Raw genomic sequence first — 25,596 nt, 5'->3', positions numbered from 1 at the left:
GTTATAGAAATTGATCACGAGAAAAGCTCGTCAGAGAGATTTTCGGCGATCGAATTCGTCAAAAATTTATAATAATAAAAGAAAAATCTCGTAAATAAGATTTTTAAAATGTTTCCCTGCGGATAAGAGCCGACAATTTTGTAAAATAATGTGAAATTGGAGCGATTAAATCGCAAAAGTCGACATATTTTCAATATTAATGACGTTAATTCTTTCCTCTTGGCGATTTATTTGCCTTCGAGACAAAGAACAAACGCAATTTTTCCACTTTCCAATAAAGTTTTTTCTTTTTTACAATTTATTATTTTTTTTTTCCGAGAATTTCGTAGAAAAATTCCCTAAAAATCCATTATCTTTCCTGGAAAACTTAAAACTTCGCCCCATAAAAATCTATGGGATGTTAAATTCCCAATTATACCATAGCTTTTAACGTTTCCGGGATCGAACCCGCGACTCGTGTTCGTCTTAATGCTCGCCGTACCACCCGATTTAATTAATTAATTAATTTAATTTAATTTAATTACACGAATTGGGTCGGTGGTTCGTCGATTGCTAATCGATTCTCGCGTGTGCATGGGGCGTAACGACGAAATATTGGTAAGATACGAGCGTAGAAAGCGCCGTTTCTTCCTCTATCGTTCGCTATTCGAAATAACGTCCCGCGTGCGTTACGTCGAGTTTATATTTTTCTACGTTAATTTCTATTATAAACATTAGAGTAAGTTACTTTACCTCTACAATTTATTCCAGAAGAGTTTTTCCCATTATTCTCTATCAGTTTGTCGAATTTTTAACAATAAAAAACTGACGAACAATTGTAATTCTTCTTCCTCTGTCAGTCAGTTACGTAAGAAAGAACAATTAAGTTACACTCCTACTGAAATGACTGAATAAGTTGGGCCATCAACATCCATTAGAGACGTCATCGGCCTTCTAGATCGTATCGGGTGTAATCGAGACGAAAATATTTGCCCATAATTTCCGAAAATATGGACCTTTTTCGGATATTTAGTGACGTCATTTCCTGGTGTCGATTAATATTAGAAGTATCGGGAAACAGATGAAGACGAAGCGCCTGTTTAACATCCCGAAAGTGGAGGGTTCTAATTCCCATCGGGGGTCATTTTGGGAGGGTTTTTCTAGAATTATTACTGGTGATCGAAGTCATTAACATAATTTAATTAATCTACACACTTCATATTCTTTCTGAACAAATTATTAGTGTTTAAACATTAAAATCTGATGGAGTGGTGTGAATTTCTAGAAAGTACAGAAACACATAACTCTATATTTGCTATAGAAACATACCGAGTTTAATGGGAAGCGAAGGATAAATATGGTTTATGGAAATGAGAACGAACGTGTTTAATTTCTAAGTGAAGAGTACCGGAAGTGACCGGCAAAATAAACAAAAATGTTAATTACTTCCGCTTAGTTCGTGGAAAACTGAAAGAGTTTAGTCTGGCCGACTTGACAAATTCTTGATGGTTGATAAATTGACTAGCCACATGTACACAAATAGAGCTTCTGAGTTATGATAAATGACATTTAAGACATGTGATAAAATGTATATCGATCATACTCTAAAAATCGATTTTCTCACTAAAACATGTTTCTTATTGTAGATTTTTCCTTGTAAGAAAGAAAGCGCAATCCTATTAATTATCCTATGCTTCTTTGGAATTCCTTCCAATTAAAAATCTTTAAAGATTGATCCTTTTGTTCTGTCATTTATTAATGACAAATATAAGTAAAACAATTGTTTCTTTTATAGATTGTGTAAATCCTGTACTTGTAATGGCGGTACAGGGATAGCAGATTGATAAATCTTCCTTGTTAATAGTTATATGAGTGCTTTAATTATCATTTATGGGTTAAATAATCAATAAAATTATGTGGTGGTTCTTAACTCAAAGTGTAACCAGCGGGTAGAGAGATTTATCTGTATTAAACTTTTTCATCGATAATGGACTCTCTAACTAAAATAAAACTGTAATACAAGTGTATTATTATCAGTTTTAAATATGTCTTTTCTCTATTGTAAACACCTAAACTAGACTTAGATGCTAGATGAATTTTCTTTAGGTACGGCTTAAGAAAGTTAAACTGTGTGTGTGACAATTGAATGATGTTACCTCTTTAAATCCTCAATGAATTTTTCATGGAGATGTGTGTGTATGCATGTTAAAAATTCAAGAGGTGTGAACGATGAGGAAGGTTAAAAACCACTGTTCAAATATAATAAGAGAATGTAATTTAATTGTGGTATTCAAATGTTTATATTTTAGCATTAAAGTTTACCTCAATTTGTTATTCTGCAATGTACTGAGTAAATTGAAATATTCTATTTTAATCATTTATTTAGTGTTTTAAGTCAGAGAAAATTACTTTTCTTATTTGCAATTTTAATATAACTTGAAATATCTTTGTTAAAATAAATTTGTATGCTGACGTACTAAGAAACTTAATTAAAATGAATGAGAGAATTAAACAATTATTATAAATATAGAGTTTTATTAAACTGTTACCTCAAAAATAAATTACAATAGAGAATCCAAAGCACCAATTAACTCAAAACGGTTTTGATTACATTTCGGATGAATATTTTGTGAAATTTAATAAGCTGAGATTGGTTTACCGAAAACCGGTCAAACAGTTAAAACAATCTAAATCATATATATATTTTCATATGAATATTCTTTCTATGAATAAATTCTAAAATATATCTTTATAAAATTGTTTCTTAGTAACAATTCTGGCCTTTAAACTTATACGCGCAATAACGTATTTTAATCTTCTCCCGATATATGAACGGAACTATACATTAATTATGTCTAACGCTTCTATTTTCTCAATGTAAAAGTTTTTGCAAAAGATTTTTATTAAATTTTGCATGTTTGTTACTTTTGCATTATGGTTGATAACAAAATATTAATCTGAAAAATATAAATGGCAATTTTATAATCCACATTTTGGTTAATTTTTGGAAATTACATAAGCAGACTCACTTGTTCCAAGGATGGATAGGCGATGATCATCTGCTGTTCCTCCGTGTAATTCGTCCTTATTAATTGTATTAACTGTTCGAACGTGTTTTGGATCCTTGTCTGAAATGTAATATGAATTTAGGACAACTTAAACCTTATTTCTAAAATGGAAGATGAATTAATTACCTTTATTGGACGAAAAAGAATGTATTCGGTATCCACATTGGCGAGATATAAGGCCATGGTACGTCTCAGCATCGGCAAATAGGATTTCATTTCTCTATAAACCCGACCAACGACTTCGCCCAATTTTTCAGGTGATGCAAACGGTTGATTCGGTAGTGAGACCTGACGAATTGATTCCTCTTTCTGTACTTGTATAATGACTTTTGCCTGCAAATCACAGTTAATTAAGCAATCAAGAATAGAAATTTAATCTTTAATTTAAGATGCAGACAACTCATAAGTAAATAGACACATTGGATGTCAGCAAACGCACGACACAATATTAACTCCAAAAACAATACAATGCCATATTGAAGAAGAGTCTTCTTTCAAAATTTTCCAGTGGGCTAATGGACAGAAAACATTCACTCTGTTTGTGGACAATAGAGCTTCTCGTCACACTGCCAAAAAACACCCAGAATTAGCCAACAACACGATGTGTCCACAAGCTTCTATGAGCCAGTTGGTCGTCCAGCAAATCCCATCAAACCTGTCTGGAATCTGCCGGATTGTGCAATGTGACATTGTTCGGGAAAACCCACTTCCCACAGGGAACTTTTAGATTGTTTGCCAAGCAAACCAACATTCCATGGGCCAAGATAGCAAAACTCATTGATTCCATGCCCAATTGGGTTAAGGTTTAATACACATGTGGCATTTATATCATATGGATATTTTGAAATAAAAGTGTGTCTGAAAATAAGGGCATCTATTTACCTATGGGTAAATAAATGTCTCTGTATATATATATTATTTTGGTCACAGAAATGAAATCTCAACCTTACCTTATCCATAAATGTTAAGAGAGGACCGAGAATTATTTCTGAGCAATGCGATATGAATTCTTCACAAACGACTTTCAACTGGTTGTCGACCGCTTTCTTCGAATCTATTAAATTTTCTGTGACTTGGGGAGTACCCTATTACGTACAAAGTATATGTCAAATCATTTATTAACTTGGAAAATTTGATTAAATTATTACCTCTAGAAGGAATTCCAATAGAGAATTATTTGTGCTGAGTGAGAAAAGTCGCGACTTATTCTGTAACAGACTGTAAGCGGCATCTGAAAAAATTAACGGGCTTTAATAAAGTAAATACGATTTATTTAAGAATTTTGTTACGTAAAGTTAAAAAATAATTGATTTTAAATACTTTTGACGCGACTGAAATCCAATGCAGTCTCCTTGATGGCAAAATCTACTTGAAACGGAGCAATCTGTTCTCTCAAAATAAGCAAGTGTTTAATTTGAAATAATTGTCCATCCAGAGGAGTCTGGAAAAATATAATTGGATTTAAAAAATTGTGGATCATAATTATATAAAAATAAATATATATATAATATTCAAGCTGTGAATTTGAATCCAAGTTATAATCTTAGAACTCTCACAGATACATCAAGCCCCAACCCTCGACACCAGCCAAACCCGAGATGAACACAGGAAAAGGTTTACTTAGTTCCTTGCAGGTTGATCGCATTTGAATTTTGATCGATAAAATTTTTTATAATGAATTTAAGACGAGCTTAGATTTTAGTTTTATGTTACAAAATTAAAAACCATAAGTCTAACTTAAGGAATAATCTATATAGATAAAGGAAACTTCTACTTTTTATCTTTAAAATTATGCTTTAACATAAATTTAAAATTTACAAAAAATAATAAATTTTGACAATAATTAATAAAAAAAAAATGCATTTATTCTAAACTAGAGAATATTACAAAATTAATTACCAAAAATATTCTACTAAATTGAGTATTTAAAGAAGCTAAATCGATAAATATAGTGAAAGAATTATAATTGTTTCAATGATTGCATTATACAACTTCAATAGAAATGGCAAGAGGCAAGAGCATACTAAGAATGTGATTCATCGGCAGGTCCAACAATTCTATCAATGTATACAAAATTGTAAATCTGACAAATAATAGAAGTCTTTGAAAACTGGTTGACAATTTTCTCTTACCAATCAAGTGTCTAATCACTTGTGTTTCCGTATCTTTAGGTGAGCGAATGACCAATAATTGAATAGCAGCACATCATAAATACTTATCGGTCTTTAATATCAAACTGTATTGTCAAAGCAACTTTTATCTTTAACCGAAATATCATTTTAATAAATGAGAATGGACTGATAAATAAGGTTTCCATTTTTATAAAATTACTTTTTAAACAGGTAAAATAACATGACTTGTTCTAAAATGTAGTAATATACATTTATTTTTTGACATACTTTTCCAAATGTTTGATCATTTTGCATTCTGTGCATGGAAAAAATTTCCAATTTTTGCTCAATCCGTTCTCGTATCGCAGCTTGAAATTTTGCAAGCGACAAAAATATTAACCTTTTGATGCCTCCGTTTTTATTTTACTAAATGCCAAACGAACAACCAGAAGCTTGATAGTGCCAGATCAGGCTGTAACGAGTGCATAATAATCTATAATTTTAAGTTATTAAGTGTCTTTGCTATTTCCTTACTGCAGTGTGGTCTTGCATTATCGTGGCATAAAAAAGTTTTCTGGTCTTATGCTCAAATGCTCATAAGATTTTGCAATATATCACTGAATCATTTGGAAGATTGGACACAAAGGGAGAAACAATGCCAAAAATTCAAACGCCAATCGTTGCTTTGTACCTAATAAGGAAGATAACTTTAAGCTTGAACGTGATTATTATACATGAATGCAATGTAAACCAGACTACACACACACACACTGGATACTCAAGGCTACTATTAACTAATTATGTAATGCTGTATCGATGTGTAGTCAGAGCGAGGCTGCTCGCACCTTCATTTTCTAGATTATGAGGGAAAAAAGAAAAAAAGAATCATTCGTTCTCAAGAATATATTTGATTTCTGTTGTATCATTTAAAGGTACAAATATAAGGTCAGAATAAGCCATTAATTAACAGCTATGCCAACATATCATGAAATTCTGTCTATCACTATGGGTCTTGGACTTACAAATTGACTCGTGGCAATCTTTATAGGAACTGTTTAAAAATACTATACAGTCGACCCCCCTATAAGATAGAGATACGTTCCATTCTCTAGGAATCCGCTTTCTTACGAATCCTTCCAATCACAACCCGACACGTATCAAGTTTACGGACTACGGCTGTTTGAAAGATTTTCTTCCATAAAATTAATCGATTCTAGACTAATCCGACTCAACATTTCCAAAATACGTATATATTTTTTGGGAATAATCCGTATAAACTACGCTATAAACAAAAAATTGTAGGATTACTTACCGAGTGTCACCATTCGACATTGCCATTGCTCAACATTGTTTTCGTCGCGGAACAGCTCAGCAAAGAGCGGCCGATTTCTAACAACTTATTTTTCTGTGAAAACTTCGTAGAACTTCGGAGACATCATTAATATAAATAATTTTAATCGCCGTTGAATAAGAAATGTTTCTTTCACAAGAAATGTATAAAATTACAGTACTGTATTAGACTTACGGTACCTAATTTACATACTGACAGACGATAGTTAGCGTAAAAATCTCCGTAGCGTGGCGCCACGCTAGACGGCGGAAATTATATATTTAATTATAACAAAGTTACAATAAGTTAATATATAATTATATATACAGTACCTAATTTATATATAATTAATATATAATTATATGTACAGTACCTAATTTATATATAATTTATATAATACTGTCCAGACGATAGAAATCTCTCCGTAGCGTGGCGCTACGGACGGCGGGAAAGTAGTTCGGCTTCCCGATGACGTTTGAGGTGTTTATAGGGAACTTTTACTATTTTTTACGGATACCGGTAGCAATTTTTTCGTAGTTTTATAGGAATCGTAACTATAGGGACCGTAATTATAGGGGGGTCGACTGTATCAGTTATTTTTTCACTCAGCTGAATGCAACATAGGTAAGACTGACAGCTATCTCTTTTTTACCTATATCTATTTTGATTTTTGGAAGAGTTAATCCCTGTGATTTATATATAGTCATCGAGTATGCTAAGGTAAGGAGAAACTGTCTAGGAGACTGCAATATACTGCCATCGTTCAAAGAGCATGTTATGGGGATTATTGGAAACAGATTACCATAGATGAAAGGTCCCCGATAGCTTTCAAATTCCACTAAAATAAACAGAGGAAGAGCTGGAGGGCAAGCATTAGCAGCATATATAATGTAGCTTATAGTTCCTAGTGAACCATTGATGCGACCTCCTTGCACCCATAAGTTGACTCTTAGCATGATTCTGGCATTATCTGAGAGATTCAAATACTTGGAGAGACCAAGAGCTGAGCCATCTTTGGACAAAGGCAGAGCAATATCTGGAGTGTTTTCGGATGCTATATACGCAACAGGGCACCCAGTTGACTGCAAGTAGTCTTCGTTGCTTTGTTTAACTTGCTCGTTTATTGGATATAGCTCTACTGCCGTTTGGAACTGATCAAGTTCATCTCAGGATAAACAGGCTCGATAAATAGACGCTGCCACAAAGGACGTAGCCTTAGTCAGCTTATTTTGACCTCTAATACTGAAGAAAAATGCAACCTTTGTTTTGATCCTTATCTCCAGTTCTACAAAAATGAATCATTTTTGAGAGTTGAAATTTTAATCAGTTCATCCTTGAGAGATGATGAGTTGTCCTAGAAACTTTAATCAAGATTGGATAACTCATTCTAGAGTTATAATGTTGACAAGAAATGCATGAAGTCAAGTGTTAGTCATCGCTCAGCTTCGCCTCGCTTCGACAACAAGGTGGAGGTAGTCACGTGTTCATATCCCCAAATTTTGTAGAACATCGTAATAGGAGATAAAAATATATTTCAAGCCTAAAGTAAATCTCTTCATGTTTTCAAGTTTTTTACAATACATAAATCACACAACAGCTAGAAGATTTAAGATAAATGATATAAAAAGGGAAGCTAGCTTTGGAAAGAAAAGCATAATTAAACTAGGTAAAAGCATTACTAGAAGGATTAATTAGGAATAAAGACATGCACAAATGATAAAGACTCAAAAATCTCAAATAAAAAAATAATAGGAAGAAGAGAATAGGATTAACAGTAGTTAATGTTATCTACTTCATGATCTGTTTAGTTAAGTTAACATCTACTCATATCAAATGTGGAAGAAATTTAAATGTGAGATATTAGAATTTAAAAGCTTTATAAACATTGCATTCTGAGAATGTACATTCCTAAAGATGAAACTTAAAAAAATTATTTGAGTTAATATCTTTGATTGGATTCAAACCACAGCAATTAAGAAAAATTAAGAATTAAATAACTCATATATTCAATCTAAAAGCTTGATACTTATTAGGCTACATTAAAGCTGTTCAATTATAAAGAAATTAAGTAATTTGGCTAGAGGTAGGTGGTTAAGCAGCCTTCTTATGTTCAATTTAATAATTAAATTATTTCTAATTTAGAATATTCTGGAAAATCCAAAAGATTGGCCTGGAATGGGACTCAAACCCACACGTCTTGCTTATCGTGCAGGCATGTTGCCAGTTATGTACTTTTCTTCTGAATCAAATCTTTTCTTCCGAACAAATTATCTTAGATATAAACGTACTGGTGAATCGTGGAGCCGACCAAAGATAAATTTGGTTCTCATGACCCTCCGTGGCTCTTACATTCACCTCAGCAGGGATAATTAATTTAAATATTCAATCAAACAGCCCAATTCTTATCGGGCTACATTAAGGTTAATTAACTATTAGGAAATTAAGAAACTCGGCCAGAGGCATGTGGTTAAGCGGCCATCTCTTATTAAATTTAATAATTAGAAATAATTTATTTTAATTTAACATAATCAGATAAGATTTCAACTGATCAACTGAATGTTTCAATTGGATCATTGTATATGTTATTAGCCAATTTTCTCTCTAATGTTATACAATAAGTTTAGTTTTCTGTATCAATTTTCTACATATTTCTATTGTATATAAAATTATTTACATCATCTTTTTTCATTTAATAAGACAATAAGATGTTAATTAATTTGAATAATGTGTTACAGACTGCTGTAACTGAAACTATAACAAATTCTTTAAAAAGAAAAGATTTAAAGTCTTTGAATTTATTTGTTTGTTACATATTAATCATTTTTTCACCAAAAGAAGACTTATTATAATGTACTAAAGTAGGTCATTTGAAAGGCTTCTTGTAACCAATAATGAAATTTATATACCTTATTTTTGCTGATTTGATTGCTAGCTGCAATTAAAGATTGAATACACATTGCTAGAACTTCTTGAGATAATCCTTGAAAAATTGTTTTCTGTCAAAAAATAAAATAGTGATTAGATTATTATAAAAATAAAATATTTATTTTTGATTGTGACTCTCTAATTTAATTAGTTTTAATTATTGTCAAATATGAATTAAAGGTAAACATTTGCAAAAATTATAACTATAATTATACAATAAATTTTGAGTGACTAACATGTTATCTGTAATGAATAATTTGAGCCGGGCAAGTGAAGTTAATTTCTTTATGCTTGAATTTCGTTGGATTTAAATAAACTCCTCCGAAACCACTTGAATGATCTTGACCAAATTTGGTATGAACATCAAGTCTGGGTTAACAAATGTCATAGGCTATTAGGGATCCCTATCGGATTGCCTCATCATGAGATATCATGGAAAAACTGTCGTAGACTCAAGTCAAGATTTTGAGTGCTTACAAAGTGTGTGTGGTAATTCAGTTCTGTTTACAAGCATAAACATGTCACTCAATTTTTCTTCAATAATGCTCAAGTTTTGAACAATTTCATGAGATAATTGAGTTTAAACTCCAGCTTAATGACTATATATATATAGTCATTAAGCTGGAGTTTAAACTCAATTATATCAGTATATATATATTGGATGTTTGTTCGTTCACTATACACTCCTAGGCTTTTTGCCCAATTGCTACAAAACTCTGTAATTATGTTCAAATACTTCTAACTTAGATCATGTCACACATCTCACCCCAAAATATCTGATGGCCAGTCGGCCAAATGCTCAAGGTGGCAGCCTACCACTCTGGAGGACCAGGGTTCGAATTTGGATGAGTTGATAAATCCCCAGGATTTTTTGGGGCTGGTTTGTCGGATATGTCGGGCACCATCTCTCATCACCCAGTCGCCCCATTGTGGGTCTGGCCGAACCCATACTGAGCTTGCTATAAGAGGCCCTCTTAGTGCCCACAGGAAAGAAAGAGTAAAATATATATATATATATAAACCCAAAATAGCAATTGCATTTCTATAAATCAATTTTTTTTACAGTTGATTTTCTGTTACATGTAGCACCATCTATTGGTAAAAAAAGTTAACAAAATAATTAACCGAATTCTTACAAAAAATATATATATTATATTCACAAAATTACTGCAACAATAATATAGCTCGAAATAGATGCGCCATTAAATCATTACTGCGACAGTTAGCACATAGCACTTTCCTGCATGAAGTGTAGTAGCTCCTGTACATCATACTTTTCCTGTTAGCAATACAGTTGTGCCGGTTATGTATCTAACTCCATTTGGTAAAAAATTTTTGTATTGAAATAATGTGAATTGTGGTATATACCAGATATTCATATATAGGTAATCTGGTCCTTTTCTCTTAGGATTTCTAAGTCTGGTCTCGACTTTCATCTATATAACTTCTTTCTCGAGATGAAGGAAGAACAGATAAATAAGGGAAGACAGTGGGAATTTATAGGTCTATAATTTTTTCAAATTGCAGCCCAATAATTTTTCCATAACACAATATTTATGAGAACATTCTCCCCATGCAGTTTATATAATTTGTTGCCAAAATTTTAAAAAATTTATCATCACATAAAAGCAATTATTCTAGCATTTATATGATGTTTTTATTTAAACAAGTCATAAGAAGTCCTTCGGACATTAAGGTTAACAACTTTGATCACACGTGGGACCATCACAACCTAACCAACACAGGTTACTTTTCAAATATTAACAGTAAACCAGAGTATTAATTAGTAGTCTTTGACCATCAGGTCAACGACCACTTTTAGTCAAATTACTTCAATCCCCTTCCACAACTGTCTCTTCTTCCTATTGGACTAGCAGTATGGTGGCATTCAAATAGGAAAATTAGACAATATGAGGTTACCAACCTGCGCAAAACGTTTTTAGTAGTTTTAGAGCACGCTGAGTTTAAATATTTAATACATCTTTTGTAATATTTGATTTGTTGGCAGATTATCATTTGATATTTAGGTTGAAAGGTATAATTTCTTAAAATTAACATTAGAAAAAATTATATCTGAAAAAATTTAAGATATTGTATTTTTAACTGGTGTTTACTTGACCAATGAAACTGTGCCATTTTGTATCATTCGAGTATTGCAATAAAAGTGACAATGGTAGGCTGAAATAACCAAACTCTTTATATAGTTTTTGTTTTAATGTTTGTTTTATTATAATAGTATTCGATTTATGTAACTACAAAGGTTATATTACGTAAGAGTTTATCATACCAAGTGAACAATCTAACTCATTTTAAAAATTCTTTATTTCTCTAATGACTAGAGGAATAAAGTTAAAATGTGTTAGATTGGTCACTCAGTGTGATAAACATTAAGATTATTAGATAATTTCATACTTCTAACCCTTATATTATATTACCTGCTAATTCTGCTAGTTCATTTCTATATTTGTAAACAATACTGGCCAACTACACCAAAAAAGCTCGAAAGCTGTTACTTATGAACTGAATTAGATCATTCAAAAGCAAAATTTGAAAGAAATTGAGTTTCCAAATTGGCCACTAAATCAAATATTGTTGCTTCAGAAATATCAAATCTTTTGAAACAAAATAAACTCTATGTTTAAGTATAAATCTTGCTTGGCTCAATTTGTGGGCGTTGAAAGCAATGGGCTGAATCATAGTATCCTAGTATACATGTTTCAAATAATCAAGTCCAGTTTACCAATTTTTTTTTTTTTTTGTTTTTTGATGTTACAATTTTCAACTAAACCCAAAAATATTTGGTTTCTCGAAGAGATTATTTTGGACAACATTAAGATTTTCATTTAAATTTCACATAATCCTGGAATTTTATCACCATATTATGTATAACTCTACAAAGTATAATAAGGTTAATCTTAAAATCTTTTAAAAAAAGACCCGAGTCAATTCTTATATATTTAAAAAAGATAATTAATTGTTAAAAATGCAAATACATTTCAATTCAACAATCCTCATCAGTATCACTTGTTTGACAATTGCTAGAACATTAATTAAAGAACAATATATAATTATAACTTATAATATTCATCATAGTTAAGTTATTACTTACAAGTTTCGACTTTCCGACAATGATCGTCATTTTGTGCCAATGCTGTCAGTACAGTTTTATCTCGGATGAACAGACGAAATGAAAATTTGCATTTTTAACAATTGATTACCTTTTTAAATATAAGCCATATTCTGTATTTAAATTGTAAATATCATTAAATATTTAATTTCGTTTACTTTAACCAAATGAAAAACTTTGTTTTTATTTTAGAAAATCACAACAGCAAATTGTTTTTGTCAGATAAAATTAAGTATTAATAAAAATTAATAACATGAAAACATCCTATATATTTTGTATTATTTGCCAGAAAGAACAGCTATGAAGTGATAACGATTAATATTAAATTGTCATCACTTTTCTTTGTTTCTGTTATCATGGGAATAAACAAATTTTTGGTATTTTTTTTTGGGTCTCTTCTCCTCGTGGATTTGGGCTTGTATGGGAAGAGTCAAGTGGCAAAGGATAGAGCCCAATGTATTTGAACACGACTCAGAAAGTGTTTCTTTCTTGGGGTTCTCTGCTCAAATTTGATTTGATTCAATTTGGCCTTTGACTTGCTGGTCAAACAAGTTTGGTTTTTAAATGTCATGTATTAGTAATATTATATTATGATAAAAAATAAAGATTTAATCAAAATATAAGTACTTTTTGATTTTTTATTTATTCAAAAACACTTTTGGTCTGCATCAAATTGCATTTTAATTAAATAATACTGCAAGTTACTGTTTACTAATTATATAATATTAATTATCAAAAATAAAAAAGCTTAAATCAAAACAAATATTTCTCAGCAATCATTCGTTTCACTTTTAATTTTTGTTTTTTGAAAATTAATATTTTGAAAAAAAAATAAACAATAACTTCCTTTTTGTATGTATGCATATAATAAACTATTACATTCACTTACAACTAAATACGTAATCAGAGTAAAAGTACTTATATTTTGATCAAAATTTGTGTTTCTTGGCTAACGATAATCTCTAATCATTTCATCATTTCAGTTGAAAGCTACTAATTTTAATAATGGTTTACTTGATTAGGAAGCATAAGTTATATGCTATTGATATATTTCATTAATTGTTCTGACATTATTAAATGTGCATTTTAGTTCATATTTTTCTCCAAAGATATGAAATTTATAGTACAGTAACTTATTGAAAAATTCAGAAATATCAAACTCTACTTACATCTAAACATCTATAGAGCTTAGAAAGACAGACGAGTGTTCTCCGAACGGTTGGATACCACATTCCATGCAAGTCTGCAGGAGAATCTACAAAATGACAATATATTATGACATTTTCATTTTTCTTAAATTTCGTTAATTTTCAATATAAGCACATGATAATATTTTTTATTTTATTAAGTAATACGTACAGATATTTCTAGATTTACTATAAGTAGACGCCGTTTCGGATCCGGCAAACAGTTGTTGTTCAGACTGAAACTGACTTTTGTTAGGATTAATTACATGTTCCGAATTACTTATTTTCAAAACTGCTACACCTGCTTCTTCTTCCGTTCTATTTGCCAATGCGGGCGAAAATGTCAAAGACGAATTAGAGGCAAGAGAACTTTTCGAACTGGTACGACTTAGCGTTCCCGCCACTAAACTTTCGGCAATACTCTATAAAATATAAAGTATTTAAAAGTAATAATTAATTTGAATATTTAATTTAACATTTACAAAATATCCTTACGTACTTCCATCATTTCTAATTTTTCCGGGTAGGCAAGATCACCGGCGGCGGGAGCGTAACCAAGAATATCCGACTGTATGTATTTGTGAATGCGATATACCAATCTTTCTTGGACATCTTCTAACAACTGTTGGGCCACTTGTTCAAATGCTTGTAATTCTATGGCTATTATGTTAAATTTCATTTTAATTATAACTCATTTTCATTAATAATAATATAAAAATTAACTTACATTCAGACTGAACATGTTCTTCTAACATTTCAACCTACAATAGAAGAAAATGATTCACTTGATACCAAAATATTAAGTTTCTAGTGTATTTTTGCTTAATTTTACAACTAAACATTCATTTAATAAGCCATGAAACTAAGAAAAAGTGATATGAATGTAAACTACATAAACTGTGTGGCTTGCAAATCCTCAAAATTCTTTTATTTAACAAAGAGCATTTTCAGGAGAATTATTTTGATTAAAAAACTGTCTTCTGTTGTTAACAAAATGTCTTTTCTCTTTCTGCATCTTAACATTTCAAATTATACTGAATAATTTTCTTTTTATTTTAGAATAAAAGAATAATTTCAGTATTTATTATTTTCATATAACAAATTCTGATGATGTTTTATATTTTTTTCATACATTTTTCACATAGTGAGTTTGCTGATATTGCATCTTTCTATATAACAATACAAATAAACTAAAATGTTTTAAATATCTATTTTCTTGTATTGGTTATCTGCTAGTATAAAGTTTTCAATAAAATAACATAAATGTTGAAAATACATCATAGATGGCTGGAAAGCAGAGGCCATTAAGGTGTCGGTCTACCCACAATCAAATCCTGGCAGTTGAAAATTCCCACAAATTTTTTGAGAGTGGTCAGTCCCAGATACATTGCCCATTCCTCACACTTAGCCACCCATTTGTGAACTTGATCTAATTCATGATCAGCCAGGAAAAAGGTCCTCTTTGCCCATAAAGAAACAAGTTAAAAAAAAAAAACTTCATACAGAATGAAGTTTATTAAAAGTTCTTTTACTTTTAATTAAATTTAAGACACCTTTGGTTAAATAGATTAATTCATTTTAAACCATTCTTGTGCGACATACAGGACCATGAAGAGGAGGGAGCTGGAAACTTTCACAGGGCTCAAAGGAAACTTAGGGCTCGTTCGTAAAGTCGAACGAGTTAAACGAGAATGACGTCATCGTTATTCTTATTTCATTAGACTTTTTGAACGATTCGTTTAGAACTAAATGGCTGTTTCTGAAATCGAAGATATGAATGTTGCTAGTACAGCCTTATCCGAAATATTTTTCTTAGATTGCTTCAGGTGGACAGTTACTTCAATCATTTCATCTTTTAATTCACAATTTAAACACTCGAGTAGATTTAGAAACATCGATATCGTCGGGCGCCATTTTCTTAATGAAGTAAACTAACTCTTTCCTTCGTGAACTTCGTTAGAGTTTCGTTCGCTCAGAGCATGCGCACTGAGCGAGACTACTACTATTCGAACGATTCGTTACTAACGCGTTTAACTCGTTTGACTTTACGAACGTACCCTTAAACTCATAGTGGTTCCTATCTCTCTAGTAACAAAACATAATCTTTAAAACTGCTTTTTATTAATAAAGAAACATTTGATGTATTTCATTTGTTCAAAAACAGAGGCCTGCTCTATTCCCAGGTCCCATAAAAGCTATTGATTGCTCCAGTATTATACTGTTAACATTTTCATTATTTTACTGAAAGGTAAATTTAATTTTGATGAATTTCAAGCTTTCTACATTCTAATAACATTAGTATATCACATGATTAACTTCTATTGTTTATTAACAGTCAACAAGTTACTCTGTAGATGTTCAGATAGAAAATTCTATTAAAAAAGAAAATATGACATGCGATAATGCCATTAAAATAGCCTTTCTTTTACATGATTTTTGTAAATTTTATAATACAAATTTTATTCAATTTATAAAATAAATATAAATTATCATTAAATTAAGTGAAGAGAGCGATATTATTTTCTTATATAAAATAGTTTATAAAATTTTTCGATCCATATTTTTAAGCATTATTTATGATTATAATATACAAAAATTTACTAACCTTAAGAATACTGCAAAGTTCTGCTAATGTTTCTAAATGATTGATATGAATGATAATTGGTCTTAATATATCATATAGACGATAGCACAATCTATCCAAGAATTTTCTGAAAAATTCATTTTATTTAGTAGTTTTATATGTAAATAACTAAGCCTAAACTTCTATAGTAATCAAATTGTTTAATGCCAGATTATTTTCAACTGTAATTAATAATTAGCCAAAATATAACCAAAATAATCTGGTGTTACATAATTTACATGTAGGGTCTTCCAAAAAGAATGATGCTACCATTTTAAATTACTGTAATTATGTTAATTTTTGTCCGAGAACATTGTAATGTACAGTACATTAAAACATTGGAAAATCCATCCAAGTTTTACATTTGTCCATTACAATTTCTCAATGAGTGCATCTTGCATCATACATCTGACTGATACTCAAATTCTTCTTATGCTTGTTATGGTAAATCCATTATCACTTCTCCCAAAACAGCCATAGTTCTACAGTTCCTACAGATTACTCATATTGCACAATGTTGAGTGACTCTAATTTTGCAAACTGCAAAGCACAAAATGCTTTCTCTGTTGCAGAGTTGCCATTTTTGCTTACGGTGCTTCCTAGAGATAGTAAACAATAAAATGTTTGAATGTGGATGGGAAACAAAACTCAAATCATAACTATTAATTGGTTTATGTCACATAATTCTCGGATAATAATTAACATAACTACAGTAATTTAAAATAGTAGCATTCATTTTGAAGCCTATGTAGTAAATAAAGTTTTCTTACTTTAGATTGTTAGTTGGTTGAGAGAAAAACTGTTGGAATAAGTGATATTCATCTTCACAAACGTGAACAAGAAAAGCACATCCACTTCTGACTAGCGAGCAATGATCTCTTTGGTGATTATTTGCCAGTTCCGAAATAGCAGCCGATACACTTGGACCTATCAAGAGGTCTCTCTGAGTGAAATAGCACTGATGACAATCTGCTAAAAGTTGTTGATATCTGTAAATAACATAATGTTATAACAACAACAATAATCAATTATATCTTTCTATACACTTTAATTAAACATACTCTACACATTTGTCTACTCTTTCTTCTATCTGTTCCATAAGCGTGTGTATTCTGGGAGCGTGCGTTCGAAATTTTCCATAAAATAAAGTAAATGCATTATCATAAGGACTCAGACTGTCCCTTTTAGGAATTACTTGTTGAGTCGTTTGCTGTAGAGTTGCCACAACATAAGATCGTATCATTGAAAGAGCTTGCGATAACAAATGCTTGAACTGACTTAGATATGTGTTAGTTTCTTTATAATGTTGCTATAAAAAATAAATATAATTTTCTTCTATTAATAGAAGACATAAACTCAGATTTAAAATATTAAACACAAAGTTTAATATAATAAATTTATGTTGCATGCAAGTATTTGCTAGTACAGTTTCAAAAAAGTAATTAAAAATTAAATGAAAATTTATAAAGTATGATAAAATAAAATTAATCATACATTAGTTTCTAAATAAGCAATGCATTCATCCAGTCTCGACAATATAGGAACAAACGATTCACTGAGAACTGTTAAAGTTGGAGATGAAAGTTTCTAGAAAATTAATTCAAAAATAAGTATTAAGTATATAAGAATATACAATTATGTTAATAAATTTAATTGATAACATGTTATTAATAATTATTTAATATACTATAAATTAGTTTATATATTATTTAAATTTGAAAATGATTAAATCTAGCATTCAGAAAGCATGATGATTAGAAGACCTATTCCGAGTTCTTCCGATAATTTAACAAAAGTAATACATGAGACATTTGATAAGTCTCCTTAACAAAAGACAGTTAACGAACCTTAGATGAATCACTATTCTCTGCTCCACGTTAAGTGGGTTTCACTATGGGTAATCGGTTGAGATGCATCTGGGTTCCAGGCTATCGATAGCTGTTACGCTTTAACCAATCACATTAGTTAACATTATCGTTTTGTTATGTGACTGCAACCTGCCGTTTTCCAAGCAAAGCATATGCTTTTGGTATTGTCATGTACCAGCATTAGCCAAATTTATGTCTGTTAAAATGTCATCAAAGAAGGGACAACGCAGCTAATGAACTACAACTTGTCAGTTCGAGATATTAGTTAAAATATTTAGGTTCTAGCCAAGGCCAATTTAGGCATTTTGAGGCCTTAAGCTGAACTGTGTGAGGTCTGTTACCAACCCTTTACAATTTTAGAAGTCAATCATATAAAGAAGAGAATTAACATAAATATCCAGTAGAACCTTGTTTAATGAACATAATTCATTCCAGAATCTTACTTGTAATGTGAAACACTCGTTAAATGAAACGATTTTTTCCATATAAATTAATGTAAAATACGATAATGCATTCCATGCCGAAAAAAATACTCAAATATTTTATATATAATGTTGATTCAAAGACAATTATACAGTATACATTGTTAAGAAGCATGAATCATCATCATCTTTTCTTCTAGCATGGAATGAACCAACCTGACATGCTAATTTGATCTGCAGAAAACAAAAAAAATCACATATAATATGTCTCATAAATGACCAAATAATATGCCAAATTTTTGGACTATGTGAAAGCTATAATTAAATATAAAAAATTGTTTAATTTGACTAGAGGTAGGCAGTTATGCTACTAACTCATATTAAATTTAATAATTAGAAATAATTTATTTCTAAATTAAATTTCTTATTAAATTTAATAATTAGAAATAATTTATTTTATTTTTAATTTAGACATTTCTGGAATTGGTCATTAAATTTAATACGAGATGGTAGCATAAGCCTATCATAGCCTACCTCTAGTCAAACAATTTCTAATATTTAATTTTAGCCTTTACATAGCCCAAGAATTTGGCATATCGTTTGGCGTGTTTACTATATAATGGTCTATGGTTGTTAATATTTACATGTAATATGTCTGAACACAAGTTTGGAGAAATGTCTGATCACAAGTGACACTAAGATGCTAGTGGAACAAGTACTAAACACAGACTAATGTAACATCGCACAATCCAGGATTTCCCCACTTCTCATCACTCATTATGCGAAATGTCGCTCAATTAAGTGGGTCATTTTTTTATAATTTGTTTTGCTCGTTAAGCGAGGTTCCACTGTATTAATTTTAATAATAAATGTTTTATTGTTAAAAAGTATTTGCAACATATTATAGATATAATAAGGTACAATTTAAAGAAGTTAATGCTAAAAATTTCATTTTCGTCAATTTTTGATGGCAACAAAAGCTACTAAAAGCTAATAAAAACTACCTATAAAAATCAAATGAATTTTATATTAAAACAGCATACATGATAACATGATTAAATTTATATTAAAAAGAAAGAATCACTAGAAATGTAGTATAAACAATATTGTTATTAATATAATTAAACACTACACAAAATAAAAAGTAAAGTATATTTTGTTGATCTGTAAAAAAATAAAATTTATTACAAAATTTGACTTCAATTTTCTTTTTGTAGAAAGTTTTGAGCTCCCTTGAAACTCAAGGCCCTAAGCTTCAGCTTGCATAGCTTACTTGTAAATCTGGCCCTGGCTCTAGCTTTTCTCATAATTCATTGCATAAATGTAATAGTAATGGTTTTGAAAGATGATAAAGTTCTTTAAAGCATGTATCATTCAGCCGAAAAGCATTATATAAAAGACAAAAAAAGCAAGATTCACAACAGTCAATGCTAATTTTCTCTCTCTCTCTCTGTAATGTAATATTACTCATGAGGTAATATTACATTACATCTAAAGTTGTCATGCTCTTTTTACTTTCGTTATGTTCTTAACAACAGCTCAAGAATGATTGATAAGACAAGCTTAGTTATTGCACGTAGCTATCAAAACCGAAAACGAAACGTATGGCTCAGAATAGCATTTTCACAGTTGATTAAATGCCAATCACGTGGTTCTAATAAAAACTAATTTTTATCATATTCATTAGCTTAACAATACAACTCAGAATAGATCCCCAGAAAATGCTATCACGGATTTGTCTTGCATACAATAATTGAACATTTGGAAAGTATAAAAGAAGATGGGACAGTCAGGTGATGAGAGACATGATATGGATTGCCAATGAAAAATTCTGGAAATTGCTTGCTCGGATTCGATCCCAGGTCCCACAAAAAAGCAGGTTGACTCTTTAATCATCTTGATCATCACTTGTCGATAAATTATTTTAAAAATCACCAAAGATCATTATGATAATGCTAAATATTATATACTTTTTAACAAATTAACTTAGCAGTTAATTGCAGCTGTGATTGAATTATCATCATATTTATTATATAAGGGTGGATCAATAAATGACCAGCCTACCAACTATGCTTCACCCAACATTTATTGGCTGGTTATTTATTGATACATCCTTATATTAATCTCCTTAATATCTAAAAAAAATCTTATATATTAAGAACAAATTCTTAATATATAAAAAACATAAATTTGCTTTTACCTGAGATATTGAATCCAATTCATTAAAATATCGCAATCGTTCGGAAATTGTCTCGGAGGAGTTTACTAGTTTCGTCTATTAAATTAAACAAAATTTATTAATAATGGAATTTTAATGGCAATATTAAAATTTTGAGAATAAAACTAATGATGAAAACTGTTTGAATTAAACTCTACTTTAATTTTCCCAATTTAATTATAAACTGGAATTGCTTTATCTATCTTCATTTAGTCTCGGAAATAATGCCCACTTAACAATACATAATTGATAAAGCAAGATATGAATTATTAGATGGTCATTATTTCCAAGTTTAACTTAACTTTTCTAATTTAATATTGATTATAATTAAGAATTGAATAGATTTTTGTCTTTAAAGTATTATTCTGTATGGTTATATATTTTTTGTATCATCTTGAATTATGAAAAACTTATTTTAAAATATAATAATTACAATTAATAAAATTTTAGAGATTAACCTGTTCTTCTAAAAGATGCTCGCACGCTTCGTGTAGATTATTAGTCTTGTTAGAGACGTGTAGATATTTTTGTTGCAGATTTTCCAACTGATTGAGGGCAGTTGTTACCTCATTAATTAGAGAAGAGCATTGAGATGAATGCTTCTTGTATTCTTCTAAATATAATCTGTCGAATTCAAATACCTTTTTCTTATTAGTATTAAACATATTTTAAATTTAATGACATGAAATTTTAAATTAACAGTTTTGTTATACATTACCTGTAAAAATTATCATCATCTNACCTTTTTCTTATTAGTATTAAACATATTTTAAATTTAATGACATGAAATTTTAAATTAACAGTTTTGTTATACATTACCTGTAAAAATTATCATCATCTTTTATCATCATATCTTCTACTTCCGAGTACCATGATAAATACTACAAGAAATAAAATAATTATTTGAAACTGGACTTAAATCGAATCTTTATTAAAGATCCATAAATAATGTTGAGAAAAATGATTAAAATTCTATTCTAAAAATTACGACAATTAACTGTTTTTTCCCCCGACTTTTACAAAATTTTCTAAAATATAAGCATTTTCATATGCATCTATTCCACCTTCAGAATCAAATGAAACCTCCAATGTTACTTCTATTTCAAATGGCTCATCTACAATTTTAAATTCAAATCAAAACATTCAGAAAAAAAGTATCATTTAGTGGAATTCAGAATGTTATAAGTTTTGCTCAACTCCAAAGACAAACAAGATGTGTTCAAAAGTGTTAGATTATAGAAAATTTTGTTAACATCCAAAGAAACAAGTAGTCATTGTAATGTGAAACTATGGAGTGCAGTAAGAGACAAAAAAAGTGATAATACATTTTATATTTTTTAGTTATAATTTTTATATGGATCTTTATTTTTTCACCGCATAACGAAAGTAATTTGTAAAGTGTTTACCTGTTGTGGAGTTTCTATTTTCTTCTGAACGATCTGCAATTCGTTAAAACTTTCGGAAACATCTTTATCGCTTTTTTCTGCTTCTAGACTTACAAATATGGAATTTTCGGAATTCTGTGCCTATAAAAAAAAATATTTTTATTCATAATTACTCAAAATTGAAAGATTAAAACATTTTTCAATTATATAATTGAAATTTTATGAATTTTATGTATTTTAGACTACAGTCAAATTCATTACATTTAAAGAAATTTAACTGATAACTAAATTCGTTATTCTGACTAGAGTTTAGGGACAGGGCAGGCGAGGAGGAAGGAAGTGAGGATTTTTTCCCCAGGCACAGTGAAAATTCAGGTGTACATAGTGATTCTTTAAGAGCACTTTTTATTAATAAGGAAACATTCCACACATTTCATTTCCTCAAAAAAAAAAAAAAAAAGGCAAAGGGGACATACTCGGAGGCAGAGAGACACTGACGACAGGAAAGCCAGACTTCACTGTTAACTCCATTTGGAGTATGATAGCTCCAAGCACTCCACGTCCAGATAAAACAGGGAAAATTGCAACATTGGGAAGATTACTGGCTGTAAGAAAATGGCCTAATTCAACCATTCAAGAATTGAACATCAAATTGATGAAGAAAAAAAAACTATTACCTTGCCAATTTGAATTTTTTTTCTGGCAAACTTAATGGCCACCAAATGCGATTTCTATCCAAAATAACATCTTTTAAACTCCAAAATAAATCAGTTCCATCAAGTAAATACAAATTATTAAACTTTCATTTAATTTTTCACAAAAACAATAATGCAAAATTAAATTATTTAAGAAGAAAGAAAAGAAATGTGTGAATTTCATTGACACCACAAAGTGAATCTGCAAGTGAAAGAATGGCACAAATTACAAAAAACTTATTTTTTTTCTTATTGATAATTTATTGAAAAGTTGTATTAAAGTATATCATTCATACAATTAAGTGACTTACTGCTTTATTCAGAATTGAGATGTAAATTACCCAAATTGCCAACAAAATTGGAAAGAAAGGTTAGCTCACTCAATTCAAAGTCTGATGGTACACGTAAATATTACTAAAATGGCTTTTACATATTGTTTTCTATCAAATAAAAACAAGAGAGTCACTTTAGTCTCAATGTTTTAGTTTCATTACACTGTAAACAAAACTAAACTATTATTTAAATATACTTTCATACCTCAAACTAAATAATATAAATATTCATTTCACTTTTTGAATCAAAATAACATCTCCATTTGCTTTATCCTCAGTGTCTGCATGCAAAGGCAAAAAATTAGATAAATTAAGAGAATTTCCATTCACATTATAACTAGACATATAGCATTCGAGACAACAGAACTAATACAAACAAAAAACATCAAGAATCCCATATGTCTTCACATACACATTTTTCTTCCGTAGTTTATGGCAGAATTGTAAAGTGTCAGTGACACTGACCACAGACAATCAGTCCCTCCTTTATCCATTATTACAAATTTCAACAGACAATCAGATGAACAAAGTGGTAAAGAACTCATCAGGAATATTTCAGAATACCCCAAATTCAAGTCCAAGTCAGAATTTTTACAACCGATTTGACCGGATATATGGTTTGATAAAGAGGATGCAATGCAACATGTGGGTGGTCTGTCAAGCAGGATGACTTTCTTTGGGAAATTGACCTCTATTTAGGTGTTACAAACATAAAGAAATACCCGAAATTTCCATGCCGCCAGTCCATCGAGAGGGACTACCAACATTCGGTGATTTTATCCGCCCAACCACCAGTGGGCACCGGATATACGAGTCCCATGGGACCCATTCTTTGCTCTACTCAAGATTTTTCATTGCAAATATAACAAAATATATTACAAGGACAAAAAACATCCTCATTCACTCCCATTCACTCACTGTTAACCCCAGAGGCTAAATGTAGATGAGTATTGATGATGGTTGAACAATGACAGAATCACCACCACTACAGTTTCCATCTAGTTCACATTTTTATTTTCGTAGCCATCACACTTTACATAATTTAATAAAAGAAAAATAAAATCTCGGATCCAACACTAAAAGGAGTACAATATATTTGCACCCGACGCAATGTTCTTCCTTGCAGTCAAAGGAAACCTCTGGGCAACTGCCGCACCAATCCACCCAATATTTCTCTATGCGAAACTTGCTCCAACAGAGTCTCTCGTAGGGCCACGACGACACGACACAGAAAACAGGCGTCTCTCTCAGGTCCCCGATGCAGAGTCTCTGTGACGAGATGACGACACCAGCAACTTCCTTGTGACACATTCTGCCCGACCAAATGGTCGGGCGGAATGTGTCACACACCAATACCACTACAAAGACCAATACACTAAAAAGAGGACACACCAATACCATCAATTAACACGATAAACTATTGTTACATAGAGAAAAGACACACAAAAATACACTCATAACTATAGTTTCTGAGGCGAGCACTCCGTCACAGGAATCACAGAATCCACCACACCCCGGCAAGAAGTCCTGCCGGGCCTTCCGAAATCGAGGGTGCCCGACCCACCACCGCAAAACAACAACAACGTCCAACAACTCGATTTTTCGGGGGGCAGTCTGTCTGGTCCCCCTTTTCCGGCTGCCACCCGAAGAATTAACCACATCCATTCAATTAATAAAGAGGGGCGGGCCGATTACGACGACGTAATATTAGGGGGCGAGGCTTTTACGAGGACGACGGGAGGAAAGCGTAAGAAACGTCCATTTTTCGTCGCCATAATACGGGGACAGCCCCCAAAGCTCCGAATGGTTCTCTTTCGAGAGATCGAAAGTTAACGCGACAAAGAATTCCGCTTGCGAGACGGACCCGTAAATAGATTTTACAAATAATTCACATTGAAACGAAAGATTATACGAATTATCGACGGTAAACGTCAGACGTGGGATACGTACGAGCGAGGGCGGATACGGTCTTTCGCCGGCTCGCAACTTCAATTTTTCCACGCTTTCCAGCTGTTTTTCGGAAAGAGGGGCCAGAGGATCATTGTCTTTCTCCCATTCGCTCAATTTATCGCTTATCTGCTTCTGATCGGAAACCATTTTCTGTTTTTTCCTCCGCGACGTGCCAGCATCTTCCGGTTTCGCTCCAGAGCGACTCGCTTCGCCCTCTGGCGACGAAAAACGGCGGCGCGTGATTTTTCCCTCCGTGCCACAGAAATCTGCTTTCGTTTCCCGGGAAATGGCCACTTTCAATCTTTTTAATTCGATTAAAACCCAAAATACTAAATTGTAAGTTTGCTCATTTTTCGAATGTTTAACTATAATTAAC

The 25,596-nt window shown here is 31.1% G+C and overlaps 2 protein-coding genes across 2 annotated transcripts in view; one reads left to right on the top strand and one right to left on the bottom strand.

Annotated features, from left to right (window-relative positions):
• Positions 1-2,513: 2,513 nt before the first annotated feature.
• On the bottom strand, positions 2,514-25,442 carry LOC111627798 (conserved oligomeric Golgi complex subunit 3-like). Its single transcript, XM_023371443.1, has 20 exons — positions 25,221-25,442; positions 22,265-22,384; positions 21,678-21,739; positions 21,317-21,482; positions 20,841-20,915; positions 17,845-17,937; positions 17,412-17,659; positions 17,121-17,339; positions 16,333-16,438; positions 14,455-14,488; positions 14,227-14,387; positions 13,900-14,149; positions 13,710-13,795; positions 9,395-9,484; positions 4,368-4,488; positions 4,196-4,278; positions 3,998-4,132; positions 3,174-3,380; positions 3,009-3,107; positions 2,514-2,936 (listed from the first exon to the last, which is right to left on the bottom strand). Exons 1-20 carry the CDS (start codon positions 25,365-25,367, stop codon positions 2,901-2,903), a joined length of 2,538 nt encoding a protein of 845 aa, XP_023227211.1. The 5' UTR covers positions 25,368-25,442; the 3' UTR covers positions 2,514-2,900.
• The window catches only part of LOC111627799 (methylcrotonoyl-CoA carboxylase subunit alpha, mitochondrial-like), a 30,224-nt gene continuing 30,056 nt past the window's right edge, over positions 25,429-25,596 (top strand). The window contains exon 1 of the mRNA XM_023371444.1: positions 25,429-25,556. Coding sequence (XP_023227212.1) covers positions 25,507-25,556 — 50 coding nt within the window. The 5' untranslated portion in view covers positions 25,429-25,506. The remainder of the gene's footprint in view (positions 25,557-25,596) is intronic.

This window comes from Centruroides sculpturatus, unplaced genomic scaffold, assembly GCF_000671375.1.
Source record: "Centruroides sculpturatus isolate CEXI.00-Female unplaced genomic scaffold, Cexi_2.0 scaffold568, whole genome shotgun sequence".
Lineage (NCBI taxonomy): Eukaryota > Metazoa > Arthropoda > Arachnida > Scorpiones > Buthidae > Centruroides > Centruroides sculpturatus.
This window is presented reverse-complemented; position numbering and strand designations above follow the sequence as displayed.

Excerpts from the sequence above, each read along its gene's own strand:
- LOC111627798 (XM_023371443.1), bottom strand. The coding sequence starts at position 25,367 with ATGGTTTCCGATCAGAAGCAGATAAGCGATAAATTGAGCGAATGGGAG. Across the intron at positions 14,388-14,454 it reads AGAACATGTTCAGTCTGAAT|CCATAGAATTACAAGCATTT; the intron begins GTAAGTTAATTT and ends TTAACATAATAG. Across the intron at positions 4,489-9,394 it reads ATCAAATCAGCAAAAATAAG|ACTCCTCTGGATGGACAATT; the intron begins GTATATAAATTT and ends ATATTTTTCCAG.